The following is a 25,608-nucleotide window of genomic DNA, read 5'->3' on the forward strand; positions in this document are numbered from 1 at the left end:
AAGCTCTTGGCCCTAATTTGTAGCCTACACTAGAGTGTAAGTTGGCGCATTCCTGTTCATGCTTCTGCAGTACTACTTCACCAGTGAAGCACGTGCATCATGCTTCTCAAGAGTTAGTCTCTGCACCATGTTGCATTCTGTTGTAGACATGCTGTTGCACAGTATTGCCAGCTGAAACAGGAAGGCACACTTAATGCAGCATAAATGGATTATTTGGTATAAGCAATACAATTTTCCTGAACAACCTAGTCTAGAAAATGAAAAAACTTTCTATGATCCTTTTAGTCTCTTGATCATGTCGCCTTTGTTCTTAGCATTTCAACATTATAATAAGGTGAGGTATGGAAAAAGAGCAAGTAGAAAGATACATCTAACAGCTGTGACTAACAAAAGGAATATATTCCACTGTAACTGTATTACTTCTGAAATTTGCTTAATTCATAGAATAATGGGGGAAAAAAAAACCTTACACCACAATGCACTGTAAATTATTCAACAAAAGTAAAGCATGCTGCGTGTGCAAGCTTTCTCTTCAGAGTCTTTTCTAAATAGGAGCTGCAAAGATTCATGAAACTGTCATGCTCATAAATGATCTGGCAGATCTGCTGCGCTCTTGACAGAAAAATATTGGGATCTATAGCTTCAGCGATTTGTTGAGTTTTTAATATGTTTGCTTCTTTCTAATAAACCTACAGAACACTTAGCTTCCATCAGAAATAAATCTATGAATAACATTTGTGCCTTAATTAGAAAAGGTTAATGTTTTTTTGTATACATTCTTGGTATTACTGTCATCCACAGGCTAGTAATCCTGCATAGTTATGTATGTGACAGAATAATCTTCAGTTTAATATCATGGAATCATAGAATCACACGGTTGGAATGGACGTACAAGATCATCTAATCCAACCATCCTCCTATCTATTACTCCTAACTATTACTACCCACTAAGATACTAAACCATATCTCGTAGTTTCTCATCCAGACGCCTCCTGAACACCACCAGGGATGGAGACTCCACCACCTCCCTGGGCAGGTCATTCCAGTGCCTGACCACTCTCTGAGAGAAAAAGTTTTTCCTTATATCGCACCTAAATCTCCCCAGGTGCAACTTGTGACCATTTTCTCGCATCCTATTTGTTGCCTGGGAGAAGAGGCCGAACCCCTCCTCATCACAACCTCCCTTCAGGAAGCTGTAGAGTGCAGTGAGGTCTCCCTTGAGCCTTCTCTTCTCCAGACTAAATAATCCACATGTGAAACGCAAGATTTGCACATCACTTCAATCCCCAGAACCATTAAGCCTACAGGAAGTAAAGGAGAGTGTCCGACTTGCGGGATAGAGCATTGCACAAGAAGGCTGTGCATACTGACTTGAAGACTTGGGAGCCTTTTGCTGAAATATTTCCTTATGTCAAGAGGTCCAGTTCTTATCAAGAGCCAGTATGCACTGTGCTCCAAGGGGAGCTTAGGGATGAAAAAAAAAGAAATGAACAGAAAGGGGGATATTTTCCGGATTTTTACGTAACTTTATTGGACCGGTCGCTCTGTGGCTAAGTTTTGTTTTTTAAGAAAGCAAATGTATGTGAATGTGGTTGCAGGTGTGGATTTAACTTTTTGTTCCTGAACACGTCTACCTTCTGTTCCATCTCACACGCCTGGAAAGGAACCCTTTTAAGGAGTACCTTTGCCAGTGCAAAGAGTAGGGGACAGTCACTTTATTCGGACTGTGTTTTAAAAGCGGTACATACATGGTGGGTTGACCTTCGCTGTGCACACCATGCTACCCTCTCTCTTCCCGTCCTCAGCAGGGAGAAAATATGATGAAACAGCTTGTGGGTTGAGATATGGACAGGGAGATCTCTCACCATCACAGTTACCATCACAGCTTTTGGAAGATGAATTCAATTTATTGCCAGTTAATGACAGGGTTGAACATTGAAAACTAAAAGCCAAGCTAAAAATGCTTTTCTCCTTCAACCTCTACTCTCGAGGCTCAATTTTACACTTGAAACTTCAACCTCCTCCCCTCAAGATGAGCAGGACGGACTGGGAATGGGGCTGTGGTCAGTCCTTAATGCTTCATCTCTGCTGCTCCTCCATGGTCTCTGTCTTCCCCCATGAAGGATGCTGCTGAAGCTGGAAGTGATCCTGCATGAGCTTCCCACAGGCTGCAGCTCTCCCAGCACTGCCCCAGCACGGCTTTGAGCCCTGGGTATACCTGTCAGGCACTCCTCCACACGGTTTCCCAATATGTGGCAGCTCTCCCAGGCCTCCGGCCCCACTGCAGGCTGCTCTCCACAGGCTGCAGCTCCAGCCCAGGCCTGCTCCATGTGCTTTGGCCTCCTCCAGGCCTCATCCATTGCTGCACCGTGGGCTCTCCTTCATGGCTGAGCATGGAGATCTGCCCTGCGCAGTGCCCATGGGCTGCAGGGGGACAGCCTGCTCCACCATGTGGAGCAGAAATGGCTGTAGAGACGTTTAATGCCTTCCTCACACTATCTTCAACACTGATGGTGAGCTCTGGGAAACGCAGACACATGAGTTGGAGGACTGTGACTGTGATAAGAATAAACCCGCAGACAGCCCCAAACTTGCGTAGGATTTGCTGCTGCAGCTGGATGCATACAAATCTACGAGGCCCACACGGGTTCATCCCGTGGAACTCCAAGGAGCTCCATAGGACTCCATTTTAGGGCCAGTTGTCTTCAATGTTCTCATACCACGTCTTGCAGCACCTCATCCAGATGGCTCTTGAACACCACCAGGGACAGTGACTCCACCACCTCCCTGGGCAGGCCATTCCAGTGCAGGCCATTCCAGAGACACCACTCTCTGACAGAAAGAGTTTTTCCTTATATCTCATCTAAATCTTCCTTATATCTCGTCTAAATCTCCCCAGGCACAACTTGTGGCCATTTCCTGCCTGGGAGAAGAGGCCAATCCCTTCTTCATCCCAGCCTCCCTTCAGGAAGTTGTAGAGAGCAGTGAGTTCTCCCCTGAGCCTCCTCTTCTCCAGACTCAACAATCCCAGCTCCCTCAGCCACTCCTCAGAAGACTTGTGCTCCAGGCCCCTCACCAGTTTCTTTGTCCTTCTCAGGACACGCTCCGGGGCTTTGATGTCTTTCTAGTAGTGAGGGGCCCAAAACTGAACACAGTACTCGAGGTGCGGCCTCACCAGAGCTGAATAAAGGGGGATGATTACCTCTCTGCTCCTGCTGACCACACTAATTCTAATGCACTGGCCCTCTTGGGCACATGGGCACACTGTCGGCTCACGTTCAGCCAAGTATGGACCAACGCCCCCCAGGTCCCTTTCCTCTTCACAGTCATCCAGCCCCTCTGCCCTGAGCCTATAGCGCTGCACGGGGTTACTGTGGCCAAAGTGCAGGACCTGGCACTTGGCCTTGGTGAACCTCATCCCATTCACCTCAGCACAGCGATCCAGTCTATCCAGACCCTCTCAAAGGCCTCCCTACCCTCAGGCAGATCGACAGTACCTCCCAGCATAAAGATATTAAACAAGATGGGCCCCAGTACCGACCCCTGGGGGACACCACTTGTAACGGGTCACCGGCTGGCCTTAACTCCACTAACTACTACCTGCTGGGCACGGGCCTATAGCCAGTTCTTTATGCAGAGAAGAGTACACCCGTCCAGGCCACGGGCAGCCAGTTTCCCCAGGAGAATACACATGAGAGACTGTGTCAAAGGCTTCACTGAAGTCTAGGGAGACTGCCCCAACAGCCTTTCCCTCATCTACCAATCATCTGGTCACCCAGATGATCATAGAAGGAGATGAGGTTGGACCAGCACAACCTGCCTTTCATGAACCCGTGCTGGCTAGGCCCGATCCCCTGGACGCCATGCACGTGCCGTGTGATCTCGCCAAGAGGATTTGCTCCATAACTTTCCCTGGTACCGAGGTCAGGGAGAGCAGAGGAGTGCAGCGATGTGGCCGTGTTTGTGACAGTGTGCGGTGATGTGGCCGTGTTTGTGACAACATGCAGTGATGTGGCTGTGTTTGTGACAGCAGCAAATGAGTCACAATGGAGGGTGGGGCGGGGGTGTCAGGAGCTGTAATAGAGGCAGCGCTGTGGCACTTTGCCCTAGGCCTTCAGTGAGTGCGGTACGCACCTGCTAGTGGCTAGCGGCTATGGCTCGGGTGGTCTTCATCACCCTGGCGGTTATTGCAATCATCTTTTCGGCAATTCACCTGACGCATATCAATACGCTGCTCTACGGCTTCATTTGGTGCTTCAGGAAAACAGAATATTTGCCAGAGAGCAGCAGCTTTATTTGGATCTGTGCTGCGATCCTAGTCGCCTTCCTTAAGCCCCTTTTCTACCTCACAAAAGTGGGTCGGAGGGGGTTCATCACCCTGGCATTTATGGGAATCGTCCTTTTGGGAATTCACCTCATGCGTGGCAATATGCATGAGCACGTTTGGCTGCACATGGAGCATCTGAGTCGGGACATGGCTCAGCGAGTGCCCAACATGGTGCAGGGGAGCCAGTGGCAGAGCTGGGCGGCCAAGAGAGCCCTGCTCTTTTCTGCCCTGCAGCAGTGGCAGATCTGGGCCTTTCCCGGCGTCTTTATCCTGCTCTTCGGCTTCCTGTGGTGCATCAGGAAAACAAAATATTTGCCAGGAAGCAGCAGCATTATTCGGATCTGTGCTGTGATCCTTGTCACCGTCCTGAAGGTCTTCGTCATGAAAGTGGCTCGGATGGTCTTCGTCCACCTGGCATCAATCGGAATCGTCCTTTTGGGAATTCACCTCATGCGTGGCGACATGTATGCGAATGTTCGGCTGCATGTGGAGCCTGTGAGTCGGGACATGGCTCAGCGAGTGCACAACATGGTGCAGGGGATCCAGTGGCAGAGCTGGGCGGCCAAGGGAGCCCTGCTCCTTGCTGGCCTACAGCACTGGCAGATCTGGGCCATTCCCGGCGTCTATATCCTGCTCTTCAGCTTCCTGTGGTGCATCGGGAAAACAAAATATTTGCCAGGAAGCAGCAGCATTACTTGGATCTGTGCTGCGATCCTTGCCGCCTTCCTGAAGAGCTTCAACTTCGTCATGAAAGTGGCTTGGATGGTCTTCGTCCACCTGGCATTGATCAGAATCATCCTTAAGGGAAGCCACCTCATGCGTGGCAACCTGTATGAGAATGTTCAGCTGCATATGGAGCATCTGAGTGAGGACATGGCTCAGAGAGTGCACAACATGGTGCAGGGGAGCCAGTGGCAGAGCTGGGCGGCCAAGGGAGCCCTGCTCTTTTCTGCCCTGCAGCAGTGGCAGATCTGGGCCTTTCCCGGCATCTATGTCCTGCTCTTCGGCTTCCTGTGGTGCATCGGGAAAACAAAATATTTGCCAGGAAGCAGCAGCATTACTTGGATCTGTGCTGCGATCCTTGCCGCCTTCCTGAAGATCTTCATCTTTGTAATGAAAGTGGCTCGGATGGTCTTCATCCACCTGGCATCGATCGGAATCGTCCTCAAGGGAAGCCACCTCATGCGTGGCGACATGTATGAGAATGTTCGGCTGCATATGGAGCACCTGAGTCAGGGCATGGCTCAGCGAGTGCCCAACATGGTGCAGGGGAGCCAGTGGCAGAGCTGGGCGGCCAAGGGAGCCCTGCTCCTTGCTGGCCTACAGCAGTGGCAGATCTGGGCCTTTCCCGGCATCTATGTCCTGCTCTTCGGCTTCCTGTGGTGCATCGGGAAAACAAAATATTTGCCAGGAAGCAGCAGCATTACTTGGATCTGTGCTGCGATCCTTGCCGCCTTCCTTAAGACCTTCATCTTTTTCATGAAAGTGGCTCGGATGGTCTTCGTCCCCCTGGCATCGATCGGAATCGTCCTTTTGGGAAGCCACCTCATGCGTGGCGACATGTATGAGAATGTTCGGCTGCATATGGAGCACCTGAGTCAGGGCATGGCTCAGCGAGTGCCCAACATGGTGCCGGGGAGCCAGTGGCAGAGCTGGGCTGCCAAGGGAGCCCTGCTCTTTTCTGCCCTGCAGCACTGGCAGATCTGGGCCTTTCCCGGCATCTATGTCCTGCTCTTCGGCTTCCTGTGGTGCATCGGGAAAACAAAATATTTGCCAGGAAGCAGCAGCATTACTTGGATCTGTGCTGCGATCCTTGCCGCCTTCCTTAAGACCTTCATCTTTGTCATGAAAGTGGCTCGGATGGTCTTCGTCCCCCTGGCATCGATCGGAATCGTCCTTTTGGGAAGCCACCTCATGCGTGGCGACATGTATGAGAATGTTCGGCTGCATATGGAGCACCTGAGTCAGGGCATGGCTCAGCGAGTGCCCAACATGGTGCCGGGGAGCCAGTGGCAGAGCTGGGCGGCCAAGGCAGCCCTGCTCTTTTCTGCCCTGCAGCAGTGGCAGATCTGGGCCTTTCCCGGCATCTATGTCCTGCTCTTCAGCTTCCTGTGGTGCATCGGGAAAACAAAATATTTGCCAGGAAGCAGCAGCATTACTTGGATCTGTGCTGCGATCCTTGCCGTCTTCCTTAAGCCCTTCTTCCTCGTCACAAAAGTGGCACGTATGCTGGCCTGTGGCAGCAGCAGCCAGAAAATGTCCAGAAACGAGGAGGAGGACGACCATGAGGAAGAGGACAGTGACTCAGACGACGCGTGGGACCTGGGCAGAGTTTGGGCCGACAACACCGAGTGGCCAGCACCGTACATGGCCAACAAGTGCCAGCTGGTGGAGGAGCTGGTGGATGACCTTCTGCGCACCTGCCGAGGACAAACCTGCCACAGCTTCACGCCCCGGCTGCAGCCGGCCATTGGGGTCTGCATCTCTGAAGAATGGAATGCCCACGATAAGAACATCATCTACCACCTGCTCGTGCCCATGAGGCCTCCCCCCGGGCACGCCTTCCGTGTGGAGCTGGACGACGTGGAGACGACAGCAACGAATAAGTCCTGTCTGCGCGTGCAGCTGGAGTGCACCTGCACAAGGGAGCAGCTGCTGGGGGACATGCTCTGCTTTGTGCACCACGATCAGGAGGAGCTGAGAGAAAAACAGGAGCCCAGCTTGCTCGACACCTTCTGCACGGGCCCCTATCTGCACGTGGAGAAAAGCACGCTCTGGCTCCAGGACCAGGTGAAAGCAGCCTGGAGGTGTCTGCCTCAGTCGCGTGACTGCCGCCTGGAGCTGCTGCCCTCCAGCCACTCATGCAAGATGCAGCTGACCACCCTCTCCAACTACACCTTCAACATCGAGATGACTCTTGGGGTGCAGCTTGATGAACCGGACACATTCCTGAGCTTTGAGTAGGCTCAGGATACGTTTCTGTGTTCTTCTCTGTTTCATTCTTTCAAAGTATGTCATTCTCTTACTTAAATAAATTGGCTATATTCTTAACATCAGCGCTCCTCGTGTAAGAGTTTTCTTTTTTGTGTCTATAACACAAATCAACACCTAAGAGTAGTTTTGCTTTGAACATGGCTTTTTTTCAATCTGTTATTTATCGCTAAGGCTCTTTTCCGCAGCTGCCTTTTGTTTCTGGTAGGTAGGAATATGTTCAATAGCATCAAGGCATGTTCAGTACCACTGAGATGAGGACTCAGGAGGAGCTTGATGTCTCGGGAACTTTGCTGAGCATCGAGTAGGCTGAAGCCAGCTGCGCCAGCAGCATGGTGCGGCCAGAAAACTGCGCTGAGGCGGACATACAGATTGCCAGGCATACGGCCAGGCACGCCCAGCACCCCAGCTTCTACCTCAACTGTCTGCGGACCTGCAGTTGTCTGCTGGTGGGCACAGCTTTTAAGCATCCCAAGCCCAGAAGGTGGTTGTGATTCGCCACCTGACAACCATAGCCCTCTGAAGCCTGGAGCAAGAGGACTTGCCCCTGTGGCTGGATGGCCTCCTGTGGCACTTCTGCTGCTGCCTGCAGAAGGAATACCTCAATTGCTTCCTCTTATGAAATGAGAGGGTGATATTTTTTTTCTATGATTTGCAGCTGTAGAATGAGGAGGAAGTCAACAGGCAATCCTTCAGAGCATCTTGGAATGTCAAGAAACCCTCTTAGACCATTTCTTATTTGCGTAATTGAGCTACGTCTTCCTTCTATTAGTTTCTGACTGTGCAACCTTACATTTTCTTTGACAGAATTTTCAGTATGTTATATATATTAATCTTTAGCCAACTAGTGGAAATCATAGGGAATTTTCTGCAGTTTCCCTTTGGCTTCAGGCTTAGATAAGTGCTGAATTTCCTAGATTAATAGTAACCTTTTTCCATGCACTAATCTGAAAAGCTCTTGGCCCTAATTTGTAGCCTACACTAGAGTGTAAGTTGGCGCATTCCTGTTCATGCTTCTGCAGTACTACTTCACCAGTGAAGCACGTGCATCATGCTTCTCAAGAGTTAGTCTCTGCACCATGTTGCATTCTGTTGTAGACATGCTGTTGCACAGTATTGCCAGCTGAAACAGGAAGGCACACTTAATGCAGCATAAATGGATTATTTGGTATAAGCAATACAATTTTCCTGAACAACCTAGTCTAGAAAATGAAAAAACTTTCTATGATCCTTTTAGTCTCTTGATCATGTCGCCTTTGTTCTTAGCATTTCAACATTATAATAAGGTGAGGTATGGAAAAAGAGCAAGTAGAAAGATACATCTAACAGCTGTGACTAACAAAAGGAATATATTCCACTGTAACTGTATTACTTCTGAAATTTGCTTAATTCATAGAATAATGGGGGAAAAAAAAACCTTACACCACAATGCACTGTAAATTATTCAACAAAAGTAAAGCATGCTGCGTGTGCAAGCTTTCTCTTCAGAGTCTTTTCTAAATAGGAGCTGCAAAGATTCATGAAACTGTCATGCTCATAAATGATCTGGCAGATCTGCTGCGCTCTTGACAGAAAAATATTGGGATCTATAGCTTCAGCGATTTGTTGAGTTTTTAATATGTTTGCTTCTTTCTAATAAACCTACAGAACACTTAGCTTCCATCAGAAATAAATCTATGAATAACATTTGTGCCTTAATTAGAAAAGGTTAATGTTTTTTTGTATACATTCTTGGTATTACTGTCATCCACAGGCTAGTAATCCTGCATAGTTATGTATGTGACAGAATAATCTTCAGTTTAATATCATGGAATCATAGAATCACACGGTTGGAATGGACGTACAAGATCATCTAATCCAACCATCCTCCTATCTATTACTCCTAACTATTACTACCCACTAAGATACTAAACCATATCTCGTAGTTTCTCATCCAGACGCCTCCTGAACACCACCAGGGATGGAGACTCCACCACCTCCCTGGGCAGGTCATTCCAGTGCCTGACCACTCTCTGAGAGAAAAAGTTTTTCCTTATATCGCACCTAAATCTCCCCAGGTGCAACTTGTGACCATTTTCTCGCATCCTATTTGTTGCCTGGGAGAAGAGGCCGAACCCCTCCTCATCACAACCTCCCTTCAGGAAGCTGTAGAGTGCAGTGAGGTCTCCCTTGAGCCTTCTCTTCTCCAGACTAAATAATCCACATGTGAAACGCAAGATTTGCACATCACTTCAATCCCCAGAACCATTAAGCCTACAGGAAGTAAAGGAGAGTGTCCGACTTGCGGGATAGAGCATTGCACAAGAAGGCTGTGCATACTGACTTGAAGACTTGGGAGCCTTTTGCTGAAATATTTCCTTATGTCAAGAGGTCCAGTTCTTATCAAGAGCCAGTATGCACTGTGCTCCAAGGGGAGCTTAGGGATGAAAAAAAAAGAAATGAACAGAAAGGGGGATATTTTCCGGATTTTTACGTAACTTTATTGGACCGGTCGCTCTGTGGCTAAGTTTTGTTTTTTAAGAAAGCAAATGTATGTGAATGTGGTTGCAGGTGTGGATTTAACTTTTTGTTCCTGAACACGTCTACCTTCTGTTCCATCTCACACGCCTGGAAAGGAACCCTTTTAAGGAGTACCTTTGCCAGTGCAAAGAGTAGGGGACAGTCACTTTATTCGGACTGTGTTTTAAAAGCGGTACATACATGGTGGGTTGACCTTCGCTGTGCACACCATGCTACCCTCTCTCTTCCCGTCCTCAGCAGGGAGAAAATATGATGAAACAGCTTGTGGGTTGAGATATGGACAGGGAGATCTCTCACCATCACAGTTACCATCACAGCTTTTGGAAGATGAATTCAATTTATTGCCAGTTAATGACAGGGTTGAACATTGAAAACTAAAAGCCAAGCTAAAAATGCTTTTCTCCTTCAACCTCTACTCTCGAGGCTCAATTTTACACTTGAAACTTCAACCTCCTCCCCTCAAGATGAGCAGGACGGACTGGGAATGGGGCTGTGGTCAGTCCTTAATGCTTCATCTCTGCTGCTCCTCCATGGTCTCTGTCTTCCCCCATGAAGGATGCTGCTGAAGCTGGAAGTGATCCTGCATGAGCTTCCCACAGGCTGCAGCTCTCCCAGCACTGCCCCAGCACGGCTTTGAGCCCTGGGTATACCTGTCAGGCACTCCTCCACACGGTTTCCCAATATGTGGCAGCTCTCCCAGGCCTCCGGCCCCACTGCAGGCTGCTCTCCACAGGCTGCAGCTCCAGCCCAGGCCTGCTCCATGTGCTTTGGCCTCCTCCAGGCCTCATCCATTGCTGCACCGTGGGCTCTCCTTCATGGCTGAGCATGGAGATCTGCCCTGCGCAGTGCCCATGGGCTGCAGGGGGACAGCCTGCTCCACCATGTGGAGCAGAAATGGCTGTAGAGACGTTTAATGCCTTCCTCACACTATCTTCAACACTGATGGTGAGCTCTGGGAAACGCAGACACATGAGTTGGAGGACTGTGACTGTGATAAGAATAAACCCGCAGACAGCCCCAAACTTGCGTAGGATTTGCTGCTGCAGCTGGATGCATACAAATCTACGAGGCCCACACGGGTTCATCCCGTGGAACTCCAAGGAGCTCCATAGGACTCCATTTTAGGGCCAGTTGTCTTCAATGTTCTCATACCACGTCTTGCAGCACCTCATCCAGATGGCTCTTGAACACCACCAGGGACAGTGACTCCACCACCTCCCTGGGCAGGCCATTCCAGTGCAGGCCATTCCAGAGACACCACTCTCTGACAGAAAGAGTTTTTCCTTATATCTCATCTAAATCTTCCTTATATCTCGTCTAAATCTCCCCAGGCACAACTTGTGGCCATTTCCTGCCTGGGAGAAGAGGCCAATCCCTTCTTCATCCCAGCCTCCCTTCAGGAAGTTGTAGAGAGCAGTGAGTTCTCCCCTGAGCCTCCTCTTCTCCAGACTCAACAATCCCAGCTCCCTCAGCCACTCCTCAGAAGACTTGTGCTCCAGGCCCCTCACCAGTTTCTTTGTCCTTCTCAGGACACGCTCCGGGGCTTTGATGTCTTTCTAGTAGTGAGGGGCCCAAAACTGAACACAGTACTCGAGGTGCGGCCTCACCAGAGCTGAATAAAGGGGGATGATTACCTCTCTGCTCCTGCTGACCACACTAATTCTAATGCACTGGCCCTCTTGGGCACATGGGCACACTGTCGGCTCACGTTCAGCCAAGTATGGACCAACGCCCCCCAGGTCCCTTTCCTCTTCACAGTCATCCAGCCCCTCTGCCCTGAGCCTATAGCGCTGCACGGAGTTACTGTGGCCAAAGTGCAGGACCTGGCACTTGGCCTTGGTGAACCTCATCCCATTCACCTCAGCACAGCGATCCAGTCTATCCAGACCCTCTCAAAGGCCTCCCTACCCTCAGGCAGATCGACAGTACCTCCCAGCATAAAGATATTAAACAAGATGGGCCCCAGTACCGACCCCTGGGGGACACCACTTGTAACGGGTCACCGGCTGGCCTTAACTCCACTAACTACTACCTGCTGGGCACGGGCCTATAGCCAGTTCTTTATGCAGAGAAGAGTACACCCGTCCAGGCCACGGGCAGCCAGTTTCCCCAGGAGAATACACATGAGAGACTGTGTCAAAGGCTTCACTGAAGTCTAGGGAGACTGCCCCAACAGCCTTTCCCTCATCTACCAATCATCTGGTCACCCAGATGATCATAGAAGGAGATGAGGTTGGACCAGCACAACCTGCCTTTCATGAACCCGTGCTGGCTAGGCCCGATCCCCTGGACGCCATGCACATGCCGTGTGATCTCGCCAAGAGGATTTGCTCCATAACTTTCCCTGGTACCGAGGTCAGGGAGAGCAGAGGAGTGCAGCGATGTGGCCGTGTTTGTGACAGTGTGCGGTGATGTGGCCGTGTTTGTGACAACATGCAGTGATGTGGCTGTGTTTGTGACAGCAGCAAATGAGTCACAATGGAGGGTGGGGCGGGGGTGTCAGGAGCTGTAATAGAGGCAGCGCTGTGGCACTTTGCCCTAGGCTTTAAATTACCCCTCCCCATTTTTTTCTGACAACATTTTTTCTTATACAAGCCTGGATCCCATTGGCTTTATTGGCCACCTTGAGTACACCTCAGGTTCATGTTCAGCTTACTATTGCCCAGCTGCTTTTCTACAGAGCACCTTTCCATCCTCTTTTCTGCAAGCTTGTACCACTGCAGAAGGCTATTCTGCCCAAATGTAACACTTAGCATTTAACCTTGTTGGATATCTTGCTCTTGAATGTGGCCCATCAATCTATCCTGCCCAGATCCCCCTGCAGAGCCTTGCTACCCTCAAGTAGATCACACACTCTCATATCACCTTGATGTCATCTGGAAATTTACTGAGAGTGCACTGAATCCCTGCATTAATATCACTGATAAGATACTAAAACAAGCTCCAGTACTGAGCCCTCAGTAACACCACATGTAACTGGCTGCCAACCATATTTAACTCCATTCACAATCATGCTTTGGGCCTGGCCATGCAGCCAGATTTTTAACCAGCAAGCAGTACTTCTCTACAAGACATTAACATCCAGTTTCTTCAGGAAAATGCTGTGGAAAACAGTACTGAATGCCCTGCTGAAGTCCATGTAAACAGCATCCTCAGCCACTAACCAGTTCACCCTGTCATAGAAGGAGATCAATTTGGTCAGGTAGTTCTTTTCATGAACCAATGCTGACTGAGCCTGATAATCTGGTTGTCCTGTACATGCCATGTGATGATACTTAAATGATCAAGATGGGTTAATGAATCTCATTTCTAGAAAGTTCTTCCTTCCAGATCTCAGGTTTGGCTCCCTGTTCTTTCATATGTGTCTTTCCAGATCAGCGTGAACTTCAGGCTGCTTCTTGCCTGCCACATCTACTCCCAGCACATCTCTCCCTGGGCAGAATCAGTAGCACCACAAGCGAAGCAACTTCTATCAAAAGTAGATCTATAGGTTACATAGCCCTTCTTCCAGGATTTTCATCTTGCCTTTCCCTGAGAAACAATTGTTAACAAAAATAATTTAAAAATAAAATATTTTATATAGGTTTGCTGCCTTTACTTTCCTGTATCATCTTTTTAAAATACTTATTATTATTCCTTTGCCAGTGGCTAGGAAAAAATGCTCAGAGTGCACAACAATGAATTTCCATATCATCCTTCAAGTATACTTTTTCTCAGTTTATACCTGAAGGCAGAGCCAAGTCTTTAATAAAAGGATACTACAGGTTCGATTATAGAAACATACAAGTTTTAGAATTTCTTTTATTATGTTTACTTAAGGTAGCAAAATTACATATGAAATTACTTAGGGGCTTCCTTGAAGAGACTTTTTTTTTTTTTTTTTCCTGGGTAGGGATGTTAGTCTCAATGGAAGTGTCAGCGAGCATAATAGAACCTGTTAGACTCTGTAGCATTATGCCTTTTGAAGCCTGCCAAGGCTCCAAGTGCATGCTATGTCCTACAGAAATGCTTTGACTCCTGACAGTTTCCCATGTAAGAGTACAATGATGAGGGTGTCAGTCTCTTTTCTCAGGTGATAGGATGTTAGACCATGGACTCAAACTTTGCCAGGGAAGGTTTAGACTGGGTATCATTAGAATGTCTTAATGGAAAGACACTGGAAGTGGCTGCCCAGACAGGTGATGGAGTCACCAGCTGTGGAGGTGTTCAAGAAATATGTGGATGTGACACTTAGGGACATGCAGCGGTCCTGTAATATTAGGTGGATGATTGATCTTGATGATTTTGAAGGTCTTTACCAGCCAAAATGATAATTTGATTATTTGATTCCATGACTGTTACTTGGTTCAGTTGTAGTCTTTTTGAATGTGATCTTTTTTTCTGTTTCCAGGGCACAGCTAGCAAGTTCATGCTTCTTGACAGCACATTTAGAAAAAGTTTGTTTGTCTGGTTCCTCTGGAAGTCTCCCCCAATTACAAAACATCTGACCAATTGTTATTACTTTTGTTTGCAACTTATTTTTTAAATGTCCTGGTGACTGTCAGTTCACCTTTTGGCCAGGTGTTGTGAAATCAAGTTATGTAGTCCAATGGTCTCAAGTTGCACACTGTATCTTTTCAAGGTACCTGTTTCTAGTCCTCCATATACTGCACTGGAATTGAAATTGTTGTGTATTGTGATGTGTTTAGAAAAAAAAAAAAAAAAAAGCATCTTGCTGATACATTGTTTTCAAGTTTTAAGCAGGTAAAAATAAGGAGTTTAAATTCAAGTTTGAAATTTGTCACATGGACAACAACACCAGCCTGTATAACAAATGCAGTGTAATGAAGGTGTTCTTTGACACTGTCTTGAGTTTTCGCATTTAAGTTTCTCTCTGTAGTGCACTGCATTTTCCTGGGCTTTTTGCACAGACTTAATTATAACCAATAATAAAAGGCAGTTGTATCAGCCACCTGCACAGAAACTGATACCCTTCGGTAATCAGTGCAGTAGGAAATGTATGTAACAGAATCATAAGAGAAGATCAGTGTGACATACCAAAGACTCTCTAAAAGAAAACTGTAGCTCAAAATCTAAAAGTTCTTCTCTGATCTATGGCATTAAGAGGAATAGCAATATTGCACTCGTCAGTTTGTGTGTGCAGACTTAATTACAGCAGCCAGATAGGCTGGATTACACCAACTGCTGACCTCTTACTTGTCAGCATTTGTGATTTTACTCTGAGTTCTCTGTGGGAAGAATCAGCTCTTAGAATATTCATAAGACTTACATTCTGATACTTTTTTTTTTTTTTTGGCTCTTGTAGCATTAAGAAAACCTTAAAAACTTGGCTATTGAAAGAACAAAAAAAGTGTTTTTCTTTGTTTTCTGTTTTTTTTTTTTTTTTAAAGATACTTATCAAAAACAAGTAATGATTGTTGGTGATCTGAGTCATAATTTCTTCATGTTTGGAGATGACATTAATACATTCTGAAAATCCAGATTTCTCTCTGTCAGAGCAAGGCAGGTATAAGTACTTAAGTGGAGTATACATAACTCTACCCAAAACCTCACAGACATGGGTATTTTGGTGCCATTTCTGTGTAAAGGATTACTTTTCCTGTAGCAAATATACATATGACTCTTCCTAGTAGCCATGTAACATCAGTTTTATAATGCATGGGAGCATCATCTCAGAGCTGTTGTGCATTACTGTATGTTTCAGAACCATTCTACAGTTTTATTTGCAAGTGCTGTGTTGTTAATGTGTCGTAATTGTTTATTGCTCAGGAACAATTTCTTTGCATGTGCACATCATTCTTTGTCAGGTTGCTTTAAGGTAGCAAATTCCAGTTTTCTCTTCTGATTTGATAGGCCTATATCTGTCAGTAAAATAACAGAAATTGGTATGACTTCATGAGGATTCGGAAGGTTATTCACACATAAGCCATCATCATCATCATCTCATAGAACTTTTCTTATTCCCTAATCTTGCTTTTCCTCTTTTCTTCCTACTTTGCATAATTTTATCAAAAGTATAGAGCTGTAGACAGAATAGGTGAAAGGTGTTAGCAGATCTTATTGATTGCTTGTACAAGATCAAGACACTGTAGATAAAGTAAACCACAATGTTTATGCTAGAAATGGACCAAATGCTGTGTGTTCATTGGAACATCTGTGAATTTGGCTTGATGACAAGTCCCAGAGCAACACAGTGAAGCCAAAGCTTTTTTCCTGCAGGAGTGGTGAAGTGCATTCAATCAAAGTAATGATAAGAGGTACTAAATTAAAAATAATAATAAAATGCAAAGCAATAAATATGAAACTGAATTTTCATTATGGAAGTTAGCATGCAGATAAAATGCCAAAAGAGAGAAGTTATTATCTTGCTCTCTGATCTTTTGAGCTAACCAAGAAAAATGAAATTGAACAGACTGTGTTCCTGGAGGTTAGACATCTTTCTGCTGTGTTTGTAGTGTTTACAAAGACCAGAGATAAGTTATCAACACAGCTTTACTTTGAGAGGTGCACCACAGTGTTGCACTGAGGAAAGGTTTGATTTAATTTTACAGCAAGTGGGATTATTTTTTTTTAAGTCTGGAAATTTATATGCATTACCGGTGGTTAATAACTTCAGCAACATTTCCTCAGTTGTAGGTGGGATATAATGCTAGGTCTGGTAAGTATTATAAAGATTGCTTCAAGGAATTGTTAGAGATAACACATTTCCGTACAACCCCTATTTCGTCCTTTCCCAGTGAGGTGTGTACTGTGAGAATAATTTTAATTTCTCTCTATAATTTTTTCATTCTTACAAACCTGTGTGTTGGCTTTTGCTTAAGTGAACAGACTGCAAAGGAGAAAGGGGTCTATATAAACATTCATAGCAGTTGACTGTTAATTTGTTCTTCTATTTTTGTAAGTACAAAAGCCACTGTAAAGCTCTTTCTGCTGTGAGATGAAGGCACAGCCCAGGAAACCAGCTGCCTACGCTGGGACTTTGTCTCAGAGTTTTTTGCCAAATAATTGTCATTTTAGACAAAGGAGAAAAATGTCATTTACAGCCTCTTTTCAGTAATAGTGAACATCCAGAAATCCAGTTATTGCCAGTGAAAGTTGCAGGTATTCAGCATATTTGACAATTCTCAACCTCTGTCTGTTTCTCCTGCTGTTAAATGGAGGGTAGCTTCTTCAAAGGGCTGCCATGAGAGTAATTAGTTAGGAACCATGAAGTACTCTGAAGAGCAAAATGGCAAAGCAGTGTTACAGCACCCTTTCAATGTTTAACGAATTTCAGCAAAATGGCCTCATTTAGGGGAATACTTATGAAATACAAAGTGTGAAAAACAGCTTCTCCTAATTTGGTTACAGTACTTGGAAAAATCATTATTGGTCAGTGTACCTCAAAGGCTTTATAGGCTTTCGTATAATTGCAAAGACAATTGAGGAACAATACAAAAACAAGCTTGTTTTTCTGATTAAGGGTTGTGTATGGTACATTTGCTGTGATTACCCTGAATCTAAACAAGGCAGTTTCAGCTCTGAGCTTTTTAACCTTTACATATCCTCACATTCATTTTTAGTACACATTTTTTCTCCCATATCCTATTGCCAAAATCCTTTAGCAATTGTTAAATTTTGAAACTCTTTAAGAATACAAAATGTGCAACCTGTTTAATCTAGAAATATTCCAGTCAACACTGAAACAAGCAGTGAAGAGCTGCAAGAGCTAGAGCACATACCCTTTATCTTGAGCATGGAAATAAGTGTTTTGATTAGCATTGCAGCTCTTGAAGTTATATGAATTTCTGGCTTTAAAGTAGACGTGCATTTTACACAAGATCTTGAAAATAAGAACTCAGAACCATGTAATAGTATTCCACAATTTCTCCATTCAGTGTTACCAAAATTATTTCCCTTAATTTTCTTAAGAGTACAAGGCGTAATCCAGAAAGCAAGGGGAGCAAATCTGTAAGCCAAAGAGTTGCCATTTTCAGTCAGAGGAGAAAAATGTTTTTTCTTAAAATGTCATCAGTTTCTGCTGTGTCTGTGATCTACTCTCTTTCCCAGTGCAATTACCTGGAAGAACTTACCTGCAAAAACTTTTGATGCTGCAGGCAGAGCTGTGCTGATGGCTGCCTGTTGGAATGCACATTGTTTTGCTGCTCTCTCAAAGAGCTTTGGAAATCCATTTTGGTTTTGTGCATATGTTTCTTTTAAGTACATAAAAATAACTGAGATGATTTGTGGAAAAAGAAAAAAAAAATCGCACCTGTACCTTATATGATTCTATGATTGTGCAGGATTATGTACATCTATGATTCTATGACTATGCAGAATGGCCATGTGAATGCATCACTGCCATACATTGCTGCCTTAAGGCAAGAGCTAAACGAACTTTGACACAAATTAGACAGATGCATACAATTAATTTGCATGAAATTCAAATGTTAAACAATGTTTGAATGATCATTTCTCTGTGAACTAGTGAATAAAAAAGTTTTCTTGTTTGCTAATCTACCTCTGTTAAATTAATGTTTCTGAATTTAGAGAGGAGGGGAAACCCAGCTCATTTTGCATCATTCTGAACTAGGTAGATTTTTCAGTGAAATACAGTTTTGGTTTTGGGCTGGGTTTTTTTGGTTTGGTTTTTTTTTTATTGGTAAAGATACTCTTAAAGGTCAAAATACATTTCATCTAATTTGATGAAGCTTTTGGGTGAACTCATTAAGGAAAAGCAAAGTCTCCATTGTTTAGAGGGTGTATAGCAATTTATATAAACCATAACTGGTTTAGCACCAGTGGTAACTCTTATGTCAGAGAATAATTGCATTTCTCATTATGCCATGTATCTTCTTACCTTTGTATTCCAATAGTCTATTAAACAAAGTACCCCTGAAGGCTGTTTATCCCTAGATAATAGTCTCTACTGTTAAGTACTACTTCATCAAAATGTTTCTTTCTCATGATGTCCTACTGTAGTATATCATGGAAGTGACAACTAATATATTATATGATAAAGTAAAATATCCCCTGAGCAAGGTACAGGGATGATAAATTATGTTAATATGTTATTGCCATTATATTATCATCAGTCAGATGATGATTTAATATGATGCATCATCAGAAAAAGATAATCTAATTGTGTATTACTCAAAACTTTATGCCATCTGGGGAATACACTGAGTTAATCCAACTGACTTATTGGACAAAAGTTATCCTAGTCCCACAATTCACATACAGCCTAAATTAAAATACATCAAGTTATAGAAAATAACTATAAAACACACATCTAAGCAGTGAAATACTAAGAAATGTTGCTATTACAGAGGCCAGGGGCAGAATATCAGTACCTGTAAACCAACATCAAACTAGCATAGCCATTACATGTTATACTGACAGCACCATTAGTATGACTGAAGCTTCCATGTAAGCCCCAGTCAGTGTTTTGTCCTGGTAAGTTAGTGACGATAGTGAAATAGAAACCGAGTTCAGTGCCCTTTACTCATTTGATAGAGATTTAGTTCAATGTTAATATTTGAAAGAAGTTTCAACCATATTTTTGTGCTGAACTGTTTATGAAACAGATGGTTATCCTGTTATTCAGTAATTTGCATGCTGACATGCTGTATTCATCTATGGATGGTACCAGTCTGTCACTAGACCAAATAGGAATATCAGAGAACTTTACTGTGAAGCAACCTTTGAGACTGAAAACTACCTTCTCATGTTCATTTCTTAGTAATTCTTTGCTGATATGTTTCATCTATATTTGTGCAGTTATGGTACAACACTGTGTTGTAGCTTCCACTGTAACAGGAACATCTTTGCTCAAAGATGGATAAAATTATTTGATGAGCATCAAATTAATGAAGCCATCTGTTCATTGTATACATAGGTAATGTTGGACTAGATAGTCTTTAAGGATTTCTTCCAACCCAATTAAACAATAATGAGCAATTCCATTTTCACACTGCAGTTATCTTAGTTCTCAGGCTATCTTCTGCAACTTCAGCGTTATAATTTCTGATCATCTCAGAGTTTCCAAATGGTACCTTCACAATACTTGCAGTTCCTTGGTGTGCTCCAGCAATTTGACTTCACTGCTGAAGCTTAGATCCCTCCCATATCCCCATGGCTTCGTGCAAAATCAAACTACTCATAAGCCCTTTCCATATCCCCATACTGTCTCCCCATTATCCCCAAATTTGCCCAGTTTGCTACCTGGGATAGAGGCAATGTGTTGTGCCCAACAGGTCAGCTAGCACGCAGCCTGATCTGACAGCCAGCTCTTGTCTTCTGTGCTTGGAACAGCTGTGAACTGAGCTCTTCTGCCTTTTCTTTTTATGTACTGTGATATTTTTTCTTTGCTCAAATGGTGTTCCATCATTAAATATGGGTAAATCAGGAATGGATCAGCTGCTTAAATGTCCAGGTCTAGTGTCCTCTGAGACATTAAGCAGTGCTTGAGATATCTGCAGAAGGATGGCAGATGTAATGTAATGGGAGAGCCGCATTTTTGTAAAATGACATCTAATGAGCAAGTGACAGTGACTAAAGAGACACTAAACTCCATGTGCAGGCAATTTAATCAAGCCTTTGATTTCTCTACCTTTCTGTCATACACACTTCTTGAAATTGCTGGTAGGTCAAAACTTTTACCTTGGGGGTTGGTGGACAGGAGTGCAGCTGTGGCGCGTGGTAGCATTGGCAGCACTTTGGGATGGTGCAGGAGAAATGGCTGTTACAATTCTCTGCTGAGTTTCACTGTGTGCCTGGTCTTGGCAAGCATCTCTCCATCTTCATCTCTCCTTGTCCCCAGATGGGAAAGCAGGAGATGATGCCCAGGATTTGGCACACCCGCCATGCTTTTCAACCCATGGTCCTGGACTCCACTACTTTTCCTTTGTCAGCATCCATTCTACTCTAACCCCACCAATGTCTAAAAAATATTTTTATGCTTTATGTTGGAATACTGATCAAACTCAGTGCTTTATAGTTAAGTAAAACGTCTCCAAAATATTATGAGTAGCAAGTTCCAAGAACTATAGTAAGAAAACTTTCATGTCATAATGCATGCTTAGCTTTGAGCTTTTGAGCTTTTAGCGGTCTGTGGCTCAAAGGCTTTGTTAACTCAGTTCATCTAGTCATTTTAGGAGTTGTTTGTATTTTTGTATTTTTGGGTCCACAACATCCCATAGCAATAAATTTCCTTGTAAAAAAAAAAAAAATCAAAACTCATTTTGTTACTGTTCTTTATCTGCTGCTTGCCACTTACATGTGATAAATCTTGGTTCTATCATCTATGCAAACACATATACTCTCCACCTATTAACATCTCCATTGTATTTACTGTTGTATAAATCTTTGTTCGTTTCTTTTATTCCATATCTTTGAACACCTCTCCTGTCTTTTAGTATAGTTCTTTCAGTTTTGCTTTATCCTTTTTGAATGGGGGATCAAGACAACAGTCAGTAAAAACACGCAGGAGTACAGGTTTCAGCAGTGCCTTAATGTGCCATTGTTTCCAGACTTTTTCCTTCCTGATCATTTCTACCATTTGTTTTCTTCTTTAGTTTTCTATCGATCATGGAGTGGATAATTTCATGTAACTCTCTGTTATAATCATAAGATCTCAGTCTTGAGCAGTAATAGCTTAGTAGAGTCCTCTTTTCTTATTTTTATGTAAAGTTCAGACCATATTGTTCACTTCATGACACTGAGTTTTGCATCATTTTGTCTGTTAACAACTCAATAACGAAAGATTTTTGTCAAATATTTGTGGGCCTTCATAATCTTTACTACCATCAATACCTTTGCATTATTAGCACAGTTTTACCTTTTCACCATCCAGTCTTTATTATAGATTCTTTATACATACCTTCCAGCTGGACATTAGGATGGGTTCCTGGGGTATGCCACTCTAAAACCTGACCTTTTCCATCTGACTGTTTCCTATCTTTAAACCAGTGTCTAATGAACTGACTGAAACTTAAAAAACCAGCATAGTCCTTCAGTATAAACTGAGAAATGACAAAAATGTGAGCAGAAGATTTAATTCATCAGTTACTAAGATGCTAATTCTTCTCTGTGCTTCCTGGCCCAGCTGGGATGAAAACTAAAGCAGTGATAGTTGCAGAGTAGCTTAGCTGTGTATAGCACTGTAACGCTCAAAAGAAAAGCTAACTTTCTTGATGTTTCTATGCTTTCCTAGCACAAAGTTTTCAAGGAGCTTTATTAAATAAAATCTAATGTACCTCACAGCAAGCCATATATGAACTTAATATCTGGGTCCCTAGACTCTCTCTTGTACAATATCTCAAAAATTCTGCTGCAGCCTCATTTTGAAGAAAACCTACAAGGTTTTTGTTAATTGAATATGAAAACGTATCCTGGAGACAATACTGCAGCCTATATGGTGTTCATTTTGCATTTAAATATATTTTATTTGTCCTCAATTTTCAAGTTTCCACATAATTCTGAGTTTTTATTGGCCACTTTCAATTGCATTATTGCAGGGGTTCGGGGACAAGACAGTTGAGTCTTATCTGGTCATTATGACAGCACAGATAGAGGCCACTAGATTATTGAAACATGGGAACTGTTTGTTGTGCATGTCAACTAGATATTAATGTTGGTATCACTAGTTGTGAAATCATTAATGATAGTTAATCACACAAAGTGTTCAAGCAGCTCATAGTAACAGTTACTTTTGATCCAATAATAAACACCTCATAGAGCCCTAGAGAAATCAGGGGTATCATTTCAGAGGCAGATTTTGACTGATGCTTTTAAAAAAGCATCACACCTAGAGATGTTTTGGGGTTTTGTTTGTAGGTGTTTGGTGTTCTTTTTTTTTTCAGTTTAACTTGCTTATTTTTAGAGAAATCTTTGTAGTCAGTAACAAAGTTCTGCTGTAAGAATGAACCTTGTGGCAAGTTTTTTTGTTACTGAGTTGTGCAACGTAAGGTATCTTTCAAATAAGCATCTCAGAACAAATCCTCTTCACCTTTTCCATTGACTTCGGGACTACTCATGTAATCAAAGTGAATAGGCTTTGGGTGTTCAGATTGAAGGACTCTGTAGGAGTAACTTTCAAGAAATTGGTTACGGCTATAATGCGAGCTGTGCTGACACAGCTGGCAGATAGCTTGAAATTGATGCTCTCTAAAGGAGATAGATCTTCGTCAGAAATATTAGTTTCAAGAAAAATGACCTTTTTCCTATCTTTACCGTCAAGTAGTGCTATGGTTTCTAAACTGGATTTGTAGAGAAGTATGGCTGTGATATTTAATTTCAGAAAAATAAATAATTTCTGTTATTGATGGCCAAGCACCCAATACTGTACAGTTCACTGATGTATTTTTAGTGCTAGTGAAATGCCAGGGCCCACCCTTTATAACTTTTGGAGGTTCTCTGGCCCCACCAGACTCAGCATTACCTTTCAAAAAAACAGTCTCAAAGAGATTTGCAGAGTACTTGTGTTTATATGTTTGTGCACAATTTCCTGATTCTTAACAGGGTTCTGAGGGCACCATCAGGCCTCCCCAGCGTTGCCCACGGGTCCAGGCCTCCATTTTAGCTGGCCAGCTCCAGGCCAGTAGGACTGGAGATATTCAGATTTGCTGAATTGCCATTGTCTTCCTACTTTGCCTTCAACTCATGGAACCGTCAATGGCACCAATTGTCATCACCACCCTGCTCTGCTTGTGCTCCCAGACACTGCAGGTGCACTCTGTCTGTGAGGACACTGCCCAGGTTTCATCACAGCTGCTCCTGGCTCCCCTCCCTAGGGAGTGCCCCGACTCTGTGTGCTTTCTAATGGCTCTAGCTGCCTACACTGATTTGTAAAGCTGTTGACTTCTAAAAGTTACATCTTTTTTTCTTTTTTTTCTCTCCTGATCTTTCTCTTCATCTTCCGTACTTTCTCCCATCCTCTTCTGAAAAATCAGCTATGGAGGACTGTTCCCATTTTCAACTGCAAGCCCCTTTTCCTTAGTCTCTAGGATGAACTACTTAATTTGATAACTAGAGAATGTTCATTCTTAAAATAAATGGGTAAAAATGTTTTATCTTTTAACAAGCACCTTGTAGATAAAGACATCATGGCTAACAAGAAAAAATTTCTATAGTCCTGTTACTTACACAAACAAGATCCAACAGTATCAACCAGTTACGTTTGGTCCCTTACTGTACCGTTGTCACTGTGTAAAATTCTTTAAATTGCACTGTCAGGAAAACATGATTGCAGGACAGATGTAAGTGGTCCAAATATTCGCTACCGTTTCACTTACGTGGATTTTGAGGGTCAAAGCTATGCATTTTTATCAGACTTATTATCTTCCAACCCAAGTGAAGATCGGTGCTTCAGAACAGGCAAGGGACTGCATGCTGAAGGGTTTTCTTTGAAAGGAAATGCTGCCAGTGCTACTGATGAGAATTCCTGCTGTTTTGGAGAATGTTCTGCATTTCAGAACTGTTCAATATTTAGAAGAATACTATACTACTATAGTACTATTTTATATCTTTGTTTTTTTAACTTAATATGGTAATAGTTTTTTTATATCCTGCCCCTGTACTTGGCACTGTACTTGGTGAAGCCCCACCTGAGTACTGTGTTCAGTTTTGGGCACCTCAGTACAGAAATGACACTGAGGTGCTGGAGCAGGTCCAAAGAAGGGCAACAGGGCTTGTGAATGGCTCGGAGAATGTGCCCTACGAGGAGAGACTGAAGGAACTGGGGCTGTTTAGTCTGGGGAAAAGGAGGCTGAGGGGAGACCTTATTGCTCTCTTCCCACATCTGAAAGGTGCTTACAGCGAGAGTGGGGTTGGTCTCTTCTCACTGATGACAGGGTGAGGGGAAATGGCCTCAAGTTGCACCAGTGTAAGTTTAGGTTGGATATCAGGAAAAACTTCTCACAGCAAGAGTTGCTGAGCACTGGAATAGGCTCCCCAGGGAGGTGGTTGAGTCACCATCCCTGGTTGTGTTAAAAAACCGTTTGGATGTGGTGCTCAGGGACATGATTTAATGAAGGGTTATTAGAGTTAGGGTAGTATGGTTAGGTTGTGTTTGGACTTGATGATCTTTAAGGTCTTTTCTAATCTGATCAATTCTATGATTCTATTAAAAAATCTGATAGCTAACTTAGGGAAAATAAGTTCCAGATAATTAATGTTAGCATTGTTAATCAGGATATTTGAAAGAAAAAATAATTTTTCTCCAGAGATGAAAAGAAAATCCTATCTTTTTGAAAATTGGGGGTTTTGTTCATTTCAGTTCTGAGGAAAATGAAGAACTGGCTGGGATTGGGCATAATGAAGGCAAATTCTGAAATGCCCTTTCAGAACTGTTTCACTATCCTGACATGAACTTTCTCTGATATCCCAGTAGTCTTCAGAGAATAATGTTGGTAATACTGCAGAGTTCTAAATTATGATTTGACAGTGCTAAATTCTGACTATTCATAACTTTGTGCATGAAAAAACCTGATTCATATTCTCAAATAAAAGCATCACTCCAGTAAAGTAGGCTATGGCTTTTATGCAGAATGATGAATGATGTCCAATATTTAAAACTAATCGATTGTTACTTTTGTCTCTCTTCATTCTGGTGTTCTTTTGTTTCCCATTTATGTAATGTGGGGTGGAGAAAATGACAGATAACACACTTGTGTCATGAACAATTATTGCATGATTCGGCAACATCATACATAAAGGAACAGTAAGTGACAGATAAATAGGAACTGTTATGCTGCATTAGACTAATGGTGCACATAGTTCAGTGCCTCTTG

General features: G+C 43.6%; 2 protein-coding genes and 1 long non-coding RNA gene across 10 annotated transcripts in view; 2 read left to right on the plus strand and 1 right to left on the minus strand.

The window, feature by feature from the left end:
* LOC149919858 (uncharacterized) overlaps positions 1–14,406 on the minus strand; it is a 41,296-nt gene extending 26,890 nt beyond the window's left edge. The window contains exon 1 of the long non-coding RNA XR_016472051.1: positions 14,388–14,406. This is a non-coding gene — a long non-coding RNA (uncharacterized LOC149919858). The remainder of the gene's footprint in view (positions 1–14,387) is intronic.
* EPHA6 (EPH receptor A6) overlaps positions 1–25,608 on the plus strand; it is a 515,780-nt gene that overhangs the window by 467,978 nt on the left and 22,194 nt on the right. The window contains exon 17 of one of the 8 annotated variants that reach the window (XM_090152428.1): positions 13,212–13,369. The exons of the other annotated variants lie outside the window; for them this stretch is intronic. Coding sequence (XP_090008554.1) covers positions 13,212–13,328 — 117 coding nt within the window. The 3' untranslated portion in view covers positions 13,329–13,369. Of the gene's footprint in view, positions 1–13,211; positions 13,370–25,608 lie in introns of those variants that run through there. 8 annotated transcript variants of the gene reach the window in all.
* LOC149919862 (uncharacterized) lies at positions 774–7,383 on the plus strand. Its single transcript, XM_090152450.1, has one exon. The coding sequence runs from the start codon at positions 4,154–4,156 to the stop codon at positions 7,289–7,291; it is 3,138 nt and encodes a 1,045-aa protein (XP_090008576.1). The 5' UTR covers positions 774–4,153; the 3' UTR covers positions 7,292–7,383.

The sequence above is a fragment of the Phasianus colchicus genome, chromosome 1, assembly GCF_987193195.1.
Source record: "Phasianus colchicus chromosome 1, bPhaCol1.hap1.1, whole genome shotgun sequence".
Taxonomy (NCBI): domain Eukaryota; kingdom Metazoa; phylum Chordata; class Aves; order Galliformes; family Phasianidae; genus Phasianus; species Phasianus colchicus.

Coding starts and splice junctions, on each gene's coding strand:
- LOC149919862 (XM_090152450.1), top strand. CDS start 4,154: ATGGCTCGGGTGGTCTTCATCACCCTGGCGGTTATTGCAATCATCTTT.